Source organism: Diachasma alloeum, unplaced genomic scaffold (assembly GCF_001412515.2).
Source record: "Diachasma alloeum isolate Michigan unplaced genomic scaffold, Dall2.0 Dall_scaffold_00374, whole genome shotgun sequence".
In the NCBI taxonomy this organism is placed as follows: Eukaryota; Metazoa; Arthropoda; class Insecta; order Hymenoptera; family Braconidae; genus Diachasma; species Diachasma alloeum.
The window spans coordinates 656490-669547 of record NW_021680513.1 but is presented as its reverse complement, the minus strand read 5'-3'; the positions used below and the strand labels follow the sequence as shown (position 1 = coordinate 669547).

The following is a 13058-nucleotide window of genomic DNA, read 5'->3' as shown; positions in this document are numbered from 1 at the left end:
TCACTGGGGACGCTCGTTTCAGTTCAAAATACTGATTCACTTCGATCATTTTTCACCCATTCATTAGTCTACAAAATTAAAAGAATAAAAACTTACCGTTAACTCATCAAACAAAAAAATGGAAAATAATTCCAATAATTGGGGATTTTGAGAGAAAATATAAACAGTTCTTCCCCTCGGCGGGCGCAAAATACACATTTCCCTCTCGCGAAGCGGACTTTGCGCCTACACCGAGGCGAAAATAGCTATTTTCGTCACAAGGCCGAAAAAACTTTTATGCCACTCATGCCTGAAACCGGCTGGATTACACACTCGACGCTTCGCGTCTCGTGTCTAATTCAGCCGGTTTCAGGCTTCGTGACATAAAATTTTGTTCAGTACTTGTTGGGAAATTTCGTCCTTAACGTGTGTGGTTACATCACTCGCCTTCGGCTCATGCTGTAAACCCCACACACGTTAAAGACGAAATTGCCCCACACGTACTGAAATATACTATTTTGACACTGCTACTACATTCACCTCGTGCCAAAAAGTGCCTTTTCATTTACTCGTAAACGAAAAGTAACCGAAGTCTTTTCGGTTACTTGTAAACGAAAAAGGCAAAGGGAATTTTTTCCCCGTCAATCCTTTCTCGGTGAATTGTTCTCATTGAGATTAATTTTCCTTACGATTTTTTTTCATGTGGGATTTTGTTTGGAGTTTTTCTTCAGAAAATGCTAGTTGAATTTCTCTTTTTTCTTTTAGGAGAAAAATGAAAAAATTAATTACACAAATCATTTTTCTTTCATTCGCAATTGTTTAGCCATTTTATTGTTTACCGACCAATATTGATATGTAAATTTTTAATTCACATTCAATTTTTTTGTATGTTGCTGATTATATTGAAAATTAATGCTGGCAACTTTGTTTGGTTGTAAATGTTCTGTTTGAAGAATTGAATCCTATTTTGACGAAAAGGTGGGTGTAAGTTATTCATGATGTTTAGAAATTATCAACTTCAAGAAAATAATGGATATTAAATCAAGATGAATTAATGTTGCGTTCGAATGTGTCTGATTTTATATTTTCCAGGGAAATTTTGCATAGGTTTTTTTCTTGGGGATATAGAAACTTTTCTGGAGAAAAATTTTCCGGGGATTTTTCGCCGGGGCACTTTTCACGGGGAAAAAAAACCGGAAACCAAAGTACGTTTGACGGACACGAAGTGCCGACGTTTTGTGGACAGTGTGATGAAAATACGGTTCCAACCACAGGAGGTTAAATAAAGGACGACCCTTACCCACGTGCGGAGTAATTCCACACGTGGCCTCAACTCTGTTATTTTACCTCCCCAGGTTAGAAATATCCTATACCATGGGAAATTTTTCCAGTTACGAAACTGTTTTCTTCACATCTTCTCTCAAAATCGCTTGTTCAATCCAAGATAAATACACAACTGAAAAAAGTTCCAAATAAACCCTGAAATGAAGCAAAAAAACTTAGACAAATAGAAAAATACCTTTCCAACGCGTTTATTGTATATAATATTGGCAAGTTGAATGGCTTACACATGAAGAAAATGGCAAAAAACAACGGGTAGCAGTTTAGTACTCCGAGGAAGACACGTAAAAAACAATAAAACTGAAATGAAAATAGTTGAAGATGAAAGGCGTAGATTAAAGCGTATGTTTTTGCGCATGGATAAATAGAACGAAGTGTGAAATTATGTACAAGTAGGCTGCTGGCGCAAATGAGAACGGACAAAAACCAAAGTCATAGCCGTGCTAATTCAGCAGTAAAAGGAATAATGATTTCAGTTTTTTATCGTTCGTCGATCATCCATGCTCGAAGTGAAATAAATTTCTGAGCCCAACAACGGTAATACGTAAACGCCCCAGGATGTAAAATAAAAACAAATAATGGTGGACCTTAAATAACTCTATTATAGTATGACTGATTGGTTAATAAAGAAATGAATAAAACAAATTATTTTCATACTTATTTGAAAAAAAAATTATATAATGAAAAAATGGCAAAGAAAAAAATTAGACGCAACGTAACAAATACTTAATAATGAAGCACCTTAGATATTAAAGTAATTCTTAAATTTGCGTACAATCCAACGTATTTTTTACAATGTTTTCCAAAGTTGTTGGCAATTTTAATCGCTTGGGACACGTTCGGTTGTCGCCCCTTCACACTCACTAATTTTTCTTTTTGTTCATCTCTAAATTCTTCTCTCCAGTATCATTGCACATTCCATATTTCTAATGAGAAAAAATTGTTTGTTTAATTCTCCTTTCATAGGAGAAAATGAATTTTTTAAGCACTCTGCTCCTCTCCAAAATCAGAACTTCTCTATGCGTCCCTGATTGTTTTTTTTTTCTGTGTAAATATCACGAAATCATGTAAGTTTATCCGTAGATATTACTATAATCTATGTACATACATGTATTATGCAAACAATTATCTCCAATGTAATGGGGCATTAGAGTTTATTTATATTTCGTCAGCCCTCCCCCCCCCGAAATTTTTTCTCTCAAATCTACAATTAAATTTTTCACATTTCAATTTTCTCCAGTCATTCAAACAGTTCTGTCGCACTTCGTTCATAAAAAAAATTGTTCATGTGACTGTAAGTACATTGTATTGCATTGTTGATTTGGAATAATCAGCACTCTGATCACGAAACGAACGAGTGAGTGACAAGTGGCAGTGAAATGATTTCAATCTTGTATTTATTGGAATCTTTTTCTGGCTAAAATAATAAAAAATCAATGGAATCAATAGTCCATATTGACATTAGATCCATCAGGTATCCTGAATTTGACAAATTGCAACACTCGATCGTTTCGCAATGGTACAGTTCTTAAAATCTATGCAGTGGAAGTAGGTAGAATCTTGCAATATTTTTCTGTAAATAGTAATAAGTAAAAAAAATAAACAAGAACAAAAAATGCTTAGACATCTGATATTTAATGATTTTTTTTATATATCCTATGTTAGGGCATTCGTTCAGTGGTTTATTTTACAGTAATTTGGATACGCAAAAAGACTGATGATTATTTATCATTACGGAGGTAGCTATGGCGATATATAATATATTCATATTTTTCTCTTTCTCTCTTTCATTAACTTCCATCAGCCTATTTCCTTTACTTCATTGGTAGGTATGCAAAAATTCATTATAAATTAATGGGAACAATCAAACTGAGAGATAATGAAAAAAAATTCTATCAGTATTTATAATATATCACGGCCTGTCTGCTTGAATTACCTGAGTTTGTTCGTTCATTTTTAACATTTATGATCAATGCAATCTTCATCATAAATGATTTTGATAAGTACCTGAGACGACGGTTGAAACATTGACGTTATTAACAACAGCGTGGAAAATCTCCGAAACTCATCGAAATAAACGTTTTATTTATTGTCAAAAGTGTCTAATTCACTTGATGCTCCTACAGAATCTATTGCAGAATGAGTAGAACTCTCTCCACACTGATTGATCAAACGCAACATTATCAACTGAACGTACAATTATATATTTAAACTATTGCAATACTGTAATTGGTTGTCTGTTCGCTGTTTTTAATTGCAAAAAAATGAATATTGCGGACTATAACGGATTGATAAGATGAGATTGATTGTTCAATAATTTTTCTTCACATTCATTATTTCATCTATTAACGGTTCTAGTGACAAAGTCCATTGCAAATTAATAACTATTACAATTATTTGCCGCTTGGATAGAAAATATGAATCTAGTTTTTTTCTCATTTTCTGTAAAAATCTGTGTATACATATACTTATACATATATATCTGTTCATTTATTTTCCTTCGTCTATCAGTTTAAAAATGAATGAAATAAAATCTATTTATTGTTTGAGGATAAAAGTTGGGACTTGACTCGAATCTTTGTCACGTTTCAGAAGCAACCAAGGAATTTGCCTCATTCCTCTGATCTATTACATGTCGCTTGGTTATGGCTATTTATCATTAAATAAAAACGTTCGTCAGAATTGAGAAAATCATTAAAAATATCACCAAGTCTCTTCTCGCATTCGTTTACTGGGTATTCGTTTAATCTATCTTTACTGATGTGTTTTCAATAATTCATTTTAAATTTCGTATTTCCTGCTTTGTCTCTAACCTAGCGTAAAATTTTTATTTTACGACGATTGATTACTTCCCTCTGCTTTAAAAGTTGCTATGGCACAGAACGATATTCTTCTACAGATATTCATTCGGTTAAATTATTAGTCGTGTATCCTGGGATGTAAAATTTCACTGTTGATAAACATTACATCCTCAATTAGTTGCATGAAAATTTGTACTTTGGAAATTTTATTTCGTCACTTTTAAAATTTCCGTTAATTTCTTCATTTCATTCACATATAAAATAGATAATAGAGAGCTTCAAGGCAAGAATTGGTATCTTTGTACCGATTAGACCTGGATCTTTCGATAATGAAGTATGTTTCATTCACTTCGTTTCTAAATAAGTACCCTAGCCCACTGTGGAATAAGAGTAGTCTCTCGACCGAAAAAAAACCACTAGCATTGAAAATTTCTTTGTACTAATATTCCATTTTTTTCATCAAATTTCTTTATAATTTCATTCTAGTCACTAATCGTATTTCGATGTTACCACAAATCGTATACGGATCAACACCAAATTTATTTATCATTCGTATACTTAGCGTGATGATTCATCGAATCGAAATGAATTTTAAATAATAGAAAACAATTTAGTCCACAGCCAGGGCTGATTATAATTTTCAATAATGAAATTCACTCGTTCAACTCGTTTTTCAACACGAAAAAAACACATCGCTACGCGTCATTCCCTGTTCGTTATTGATACTATGCTCTTAAAATCTACAATTAGTATACTCGGAGTATTGTATACAACTTATGTCTACCTTTAGACTATGTTTATCCCATCTCTCTTTCTCTTTATTATTCTCTTCTTTAACATCCTCATGATGTATTTCTCCCAGTCACGCAACACAGACGCATTTCGCGTGTATTGCCCGGTGAATTTAATCGTCCATTTCCAGTTTTTCAAGTTAATATGTTGTTCTTTTCTCACTAGACTCGACGGTGAGCGCGAAAATAATAGTTTATGGCAAGAGTATTCACGTATTCGCCTGAAAAATCATCGCGAGGAACTGTTCGTTTCCATAAAAACTTGTTTTCATTAAAATGATTAATAAAAATTGAGTCAACTAGAAACATTTGAGCCACGTAAAAGCCGAACGGGAAATGAAAAAATAAAATCATGAATAATGAGTCTGATTTTGAAGTTGTGAAGCAGTGAAATGTGACAGTCAATTATATATTTTTTCAATGCATTTCAACGCTTGCTAACATACTTCTATCAAAAAAATTAAATCGATTCGAACGTATTAAATTTAAAAATCCCCAAATGATATAAACAATCAATTTATGAAGAAAATACACGCCTCAAATACGCATGTGCTGTGGTGTACCAAAATTCCCAACAAACCTAGTATTTTTTTTTCATATATATCCTTTTCTCTCTTCCCTCTTTCGTCTCAACATTCACATATAATAAATGTATTAATTAACGCAGTGGCTCGAAAGGCGAAAATCATGAAAATGAAGAAAAAATAATCAAAAATAAAACCTACAAGTAACTTCCCTCAACAAAGTCAGCCCTCATCTCTCAACGTGAGACCCCGGTGTTCCGTATTTTCTCAAAAAAAATTAAGTCACGAGGCTCGACAAAGGACGGTCTCAAACCCGTTTATCCCTCACCACCCAATAAACGTAAAACTCCATGCTCTCTAATCAACATTGCATCCTCACAATCATCATCATAAACAAAAAAAAACGCTTCTATCATCTATATGTAGTTCCTATTGCTCTATTATGTGCACTGAGGTAGTCGGATGGAATAGTTTTCAGGGACATTTTTAACTATTGTGATAACTTCACCGTCTCACACTGAGACTGTATCAATCTGTCAAAAAAAAAGAAAAAAAAAGAAAAATAAACATGTACCTTACAAATTCGGAGATCATACTTCCATTAATTTAGCATCAAAAATCAATTGTTCATCGTTAAAAATGTGAAAATATAGACTATATATGAGGTAGTGGATGGATTCTGTTAACGTTCCATGTATTAACGCGAATAATGTATTGAGGCGTTTTTCACTTCAACAAATTAAAAAGTAGACCGCAAATGAAAAAAAGGTAAAATCACCGTTAAAAAGATAAAACCTAAAATTTACTCAGCCGGAACAGCTTCAGGCTCTTCGTTCTCACTGAAGTCATCCTCTTCACCGTTGGACGATTCTCCCTCCTCCTCATGTTTATCATTGTTACCAATGCTCCTGTCATGATGCTCAGTACGATCCTCATGTACAAGCCCAATACCCCGACCCTCATCTCGTCCAATCATAGGATAATCCTCCATCCCCCTGCCCCCAAATTTTTCATGTGCATTCATTTGCGCCATTTTGGCAGCCTGAACAGCAGCGGCAGCTGCCTGTTCAGGACTGAGACCTAGTGCAGCCAATGGAGAGCTCTCAGCAATCAGTTGTAAATAAGTGTCGAGCAGTGCTGACGAACCAAGTGCACTATTATGATGACCATGATGCATAGGTAAATGGCCACTGGTGTGGACCGGCGCTGTATTGGGCTCGCGACTGTGTCCATGCATCATTGACTCGAGTGATTTAGCAGCGACAGCTTTGTTATGAGAGATTTTTGTAATAACTGTGTTGTTATTAGGCGTCGGTGAGCCATACCTCAGACTGAGGGGTAGGGTCAGATCCTCGGGGTCATCACCACCACAGACAGAGCTCCCTGCCTCTGATGGTGCATCTCTTGGCATCTCTAATCTCATGTCATTTCGCCTTGGACCCGTGGGACTCGCTCTCGCCTTCAACTCAGCTGGACTCACTTTGACACCAGCTTTTGCCAGCAATCTTGACGCTAAGTTGGGGTCAAAGGGACTTGGCATTGGTAACACTGGCAAATCCTTTGTGCTTATACCGCGATGCTGACGAGACATGTGCGAGTGAAGGGAATTCCTTGATTTTGCTACTGTACCGCACAGCACGCATCTGTAGCCAGGGCAGATTGTATGTTTGTCCTCCAAATGAGTACGAAGTGTGTGAGCTGAACGGTATATCTTGCCGCATTTTGGACAAGGTCGGGGGTCTGTCGCTCTTACTCGCATCATGTCGATGCCTCGTCTTGCTACTGGAAAATAATTGTTGTTATTTAGTTTTTTTTGCAGCTTCAGGTGATTTTAGTTCTTTGGAGTTTTATAGAGAAAAAACATTTTTGATTTTCAGGAACATGTTACTGGCAATTATGGGTGATACTGGACATTGACTCGAATAATCCTGATCGTCAGTTAATTCTAGTTCTGCAATGTGGGAATAAATTCTTTAAAAAATTGAGTTTCCCTGATAATTAGTGATTATGTCACTAAAAATTGGCAATGAATTTCTGAAAGTCAGTGACATAGCACTGAAAATAAAACCTTTTTCTTCTTTATGTAGAATTTGGAAGAAAGGAGATATTAAAAACACAATTCGTTAAACTTCACTCGGATTGTTTTATTATACAAAGCTTTTCACTTAAACAGTAAATCCTCGTTTCATTCTCATCATCTTGCAAATGTTTATGGATAGATTTTCATATTCTTTACAATCTATAAATAATAATCTACCTCTGTATTTAGACTTTTGTTCTTGATTTCTAAAATATTATGAAGCTACTTCGGCACTCGATTTAGGGAACAGACCAATGGAAGGGAAGATACTTTCAGTGGAAGTTACCTAAATAAACTAACGTGAATGCTTCGAATAATTGTACCTTGTGTTTTATCTATCATCAGACTAGTACCATTGAATCTGATAAAATCGAGTGTCAAAGTGTCTGCACCATCTCTGGACACCTGACTGTTTTTCCGTCATATGGGAACTGTATAAAAATAAGCCTGAGCGCTACTACAACTATACATCTTTCGTTTCAATTGAAAATCATAGAAAATAAAGCTTGAAACAAATGCATTCTCAAAGTAAATACCAGTGTTGTACTCCTTTCGCATTCTCTTTACTCAGCTAGGAGGAACGTCTTCGTCTTCTCAATGTTTTTATTGTTAAATCTATGCACTTAATCACTTAATCCAAAGAAATGCATCTGATGTATCGATCACCTGCACCTCATTTCTCTACAGGACTTGAATTCAAACATAAATACTGATGGCGTAATTGTTATTATGTACAGAGTGACGCCGAAAAGATAATAAAAAAGAAATAATAAAACTTTGGCTGTACATGTGCGTCTTACAAAAATTTTTCACATATTGACATCACGTTCTTCCAATGCATCGACAGAAGATAAAAAATGATAAACCATATAATTACACATATGTCCACCTGAGTGCCTTAATCTCCTTCCACTTAGCCCCATGTTTAATTCTCATATGATTTCTAACACTGTTTGGATGCAGAAAGTTCTTACGACACGACAATATCGGACAAATGGGCGAATCTCTCGGATAATGACGATCCAGATGTTCCCTCATATCACCGATATTAACAATCACACGATTGCATATTGGGCATGTGTAACCATACCGTGGTGCATGAAAATTACTTCTGTTGTCTCCATTACCATCATTCTCTGGGTATGTTTTAGGGTCGTGTGATACTGGAGGACCATTGAAATCAGCGACATCATGATCCAAGTACTCCTCTTTGACTATTGTCCCTGGCTCCCGTTGGTGGTGGTGGTAAGCCGCACTCTCTCCATCTTTATGCCCGTCATCTGCAACCACCACCACATGAAAACCTGTTACCACTGCTTCTTGGCCACGCACTTATCCATAATAATTCCGTTTCGTTCACTCTTACAACAACAATTATTACAATTATACATTTTTCCTTTCTTCCAAAAAAAATTATTAGCAATTTTTTTTTTTTTTTTTTTTTTTTAAATAACAAATTGTCTCATCTCAACGTGTTCTCATTCTCTCTCGTTTGAAAAAATAAAAGATTGTGGTGTGGATTTATTTTCTGTCTGTCTGTAATTTATTATTCAGTGATTGGGCATCACAAGGCATTGGACTACTGATGATGATTATTCGGATTATTCATATTCGGTCGCTGATGTATTCCGTGGGCCTGCAATTGATGATTAATCAGGTAATGTTTCGTCTTGCAACGCTTTCCACAGACATTGCACTGCGGCCACGTGTCCTGGGGTGGCCACTGTGAATGTACATTTTTCACATGCTGTCGTAAATTACTTGGTGATGAATAACTTCTACCGCAGTAACGACACAAAGGTCGAGAATCATCGTGACGTAGCGATGTGTAGAGCCTAGCGAAACTGTCCACTGCCTGTGTTGGATTCTGTGTTGGATTCTCACCAGCCATGACATCCTCACGTTTAGTCATCACTGTCCCTACAACCAGGACGTGCCCATCAGTTTCATTCAATCTAATCACTTCCCACCACTCTGTTTCTCTAGTTTTTTCGCCATTCACTCGTCTACTTGTTTTTTTTTTTTTTCATTTCTCTGGTTTAAAATAAGTGAATTGTCATTCGTACACACATTCAAGGACACACGCTACTCTCGTACTCTCAGGGCATGCCCGGTTGTAGGATGGTGTTTTTTTTATAATTTTTAAATAATTGTGATTTCCATTGTGACATTTAAGGCTGTTTCGCTTGATTACTGCAGTGTTTTTCGCTGTTTGATGATTCGTTTTTGGTTCCCATTAGTTTTTTGGATTCTTTTTTATCCTGGCGGTCGTGATATTGACAGCCCTGTGTCTTTTATAGACACGATGATATATAGTTTGGAAATGGGTGGGAGAAGGCCTACTGGGCAAACTACGTAAGAAGCTTCCTGTATTGATCGACACCCCTTGTACGCCTCGTTGTCACTATCTTTTCTACGAATCTCTCCAGTCCACTTTCCACTTGGAAAACATCGAGTTTCATTTTTCAAATTCAACCCCCGTTACTCGTATCATTCGGCTTACATACACTGAGAAAAAAAATGTTTTCCCAAATATTCATTTACTTTAGAGAAGCATTTACTTTTTCGAAATACAATGTTAAAAAAATTTAGCTGAATTATCCGGAAAAAGACCCTGAATTCGATTTAAGGAGAAAAAGTTGATGAAATTTCAAGTTTCTCTGAAAATTCAAGTAAAATCCCATTTTTTTAACCGTAGGAAGACGAAAATTTTACAATTTACATGAATTTTCAAGTGAAAATTAATATTAACTGCCAAATGCTCTTGAATTTTTAAGAAATTTCTTTAAAATTCTTGAAATCCAGGATTTTTTAAAGAAATGCCCTAAAACTTCCGAGAAATCTGGAATTTAAGGAAAAATTTCTCTGAATTTTCCTGATTTTTCATTAATTTTCCCTGAATAATTAATCTGAAATTTTACAGTTCTCACGGATTTTTCTATGAAATTATGAATTTTCAATGACAACATCCCTTGAAATTTCAGTGGAAATGTTACTTCTTAGAAATTCACAAGACTTAACGGAAATTTCAGTAAAAAATTTTTAACAGTGTACTATTTCTCCAATCGAATCACTTCCAGGCAAGCCTGGTTAGATTTCAATTATGACAATTATGTTACTCTAGAGAATGACTATGTTGAACATGACCGTGGATGAATTATCCAATGATTATTTATTTTTCCCAAAATTTCTTATTTTCTACATGGAAGAATTTCAATTCAGTAGCCAAGCGGTAAACCGGTTTAAGTCGATTTAACCTATTGGTCAGTTATTAATGAATATCTCGGAACCTAAGGGAGATAGCAAATTTTTGTTGTAATAAAAATTTCGCTACTTCTTTTAGATTCGGAGATATTCCTCGAAAAGTCAGGGAAGAGCTAAGTCGAGTTTAACTGGTTCTCCGCTTCATTACTGAATTAATTTTTTAATGTTTATAATTATTGAGGGAGTCACTCGAGGTTACAACTAACATGATCATCTTCTAGAGCAATATAATTGTCATAATTGACACCTAATGAGAATTGCCTGGGAATGACTCGACTGGAGAAATACGGCATTGAAAAAATAAATACTTCTATTAAGTAAATGAATATTTGGCAAAAATATTTTTTTTCTCGGTGTATGGAGCTCAATAAAATAATGAACGAACAAGAATAATCGAGAGGTAAAATATGCTCATGGCACGGGAAATGTTAATGTCCGGGAGGGGAAGAGGGAGGGGAGGAGAGAGAGATAGGAATTTCGGGAAGGATGGAGGGAGTATTGTCTGGTCTGGGAAATTGCGATTCTTGTGGGGTGATGATTGCGCACAGCGTCCATTAGTATCCCCCGTGAGTTGCCTTGCATGGACACGGAGGCACCGTGGTACTCCCCTTCCCCCGCGATTTCTCACTGCGTCTCATTCTAGTAAAAGTGAAGAGCCCAGAAGCGCGGTCTGATTGGCTGAGGAGAATTAGAGAATCGATCGAAGAATGTTAACCGACGTTTGGTTGCAGATACTATTGTCAGACTAGTCATGTCCGGTGTTATAGAATGTGTAAAATTGTGTTCAATATTCTTTGGGGGGATCTAGAGTGAATAGGAATCAGGGGGAAGCGGTGGCCAAGATGAATTTTATTTGGAGATCTGTTTTGGAGAATGTCTGGGAATTTGAAGGGAATGGCAAAAATATGGGGAATTTATGAGAAGCGAGAAGAAACAATTCCATTCTAATATTAGAAAAATATCGGTATGCATGAGATACCGGTTTTGATAGAAGTCCTTTGTAGAAAAGAATAATATCACATTCGGAGAAATTTCATTTGTTTGATTTGATATTGCTCCTTTTTTCGCATTCGGCAAACCAGTTTATTGGATTTTTATTGAAAAATTACGCTGTTCTTGCACACAAGAAGTGCAAATACCACATGGGCAAAGAAGTGGTAAAACAATTCAAGTCGACTTAGCTCTTAGCTAAGTTTTTGAGGAATATCTGCAAATCTAAGGGAGCTAAGGGAGTGAGATTTTCATAAATATTTTTTGTTAGCTCTCAATGTGTTCTACAGAAAAGGTTATACCAAAAATTTTGCTATCTGTCTCAGATTTCGAGATATTCATTGAAAACTGACGAATAATCAAAAAATAGTCAAAATCGACTTAAACCGTTTTACCACTTCGCTACTGAATTTATTCTATTGAATTATTCTCCGCCAAAGTGCCTGAGTCTAAATTTTTCAAAATTATTTTTTTTCTTCTGACGACGAAAAATTCAAACAAGAAAAACGCAAGCCTTGTAATTTCTACAAAAATAATCTTCAGAAAATAAGTTGTATGGAGGGATAAAACTATTGATTGTTTCTATGAATTATTGTCTATTGAAAAACATTCAAAAGGTTCTCATGGAATTTGTTTTCCAGATCCTGACGAAGCTAGTACATTAGAGTACAAGGGCACAAATTTCGTTTTCAACGAATGTGTAGTTTACAGGCCGAGCCGAAGGCGAGGTCTGTACACACATTCGTTGAAAACGAAATTTATTACCGAGTGCTCTATAATATTTTATGTCAAGTCGTGCAGTCGAGTTTTGAGCAAGCTGCGCGAAGCGCAGCGTGCGATAAACTCGACTTATTGCACGGCGCGACATAAAATAATTTAGCGAAATGTCGCACTATGACAATTTAACCAACGTCGTAATTATTTCTCCAATATGCCCTAACCTTTCTTATATTGTTCTTATGAAAATTTTATAATTTCTCTCTGAAATTGAATTAAATTATTTTATTTTACCGCATTCCTACTGAATTAAACTTTTTGATTCCTCGATTTAATCAGACGGTGAGAGAATTCGTATTTGAGAAGAATTGGTGCATGCATGTGCAGAGAAGTTGTCACCCACGATTTATGAACAGAGTATATAAAGAAGAACGAGAAGTGTTTGAGTGACGTTAATGCTTCAAGATAAAGTCGAAATCGCGCCACGCCCGTTGATGACCAGTGGAATAGTTTTGTACGGATAAAAAAGAGGAGAGGAAAGAAAGAAGAAAGCGAGGAAAAGTAAGTTGGA

General features: G+C 35.6%; 1 protein-coding gene across 4 annotated transcripts in view; it reads right to left on the bottom strand.

The window, feature by feature from the left end:
- Window positions 1-451: 451 nt before the first annotated feature.
- Window positions 452-13058, bottom strand: part of LOC107041729 (protein abrupt) — a 42249-nt gene continuing 29642 nt past the window's right edge. For 3 of the 4 annotated variants that reach the window (XM_015262431.1, XM_015262430.1, XM_015262429.1), the window contains exon 8: window positions 452-7218. In XM_015262431.1, coding sequence (XP_015117917.1) covers window positions 6239-7218 — 980 coding nt within the window. In that variant the 3' untranslated portion in view covers window positions 452-6238. The remainder of the gene's footprint in view (window positions 7219-13058) is intronic. The other variant, XM_015262432.1, reaches the window with a different exon arrangement.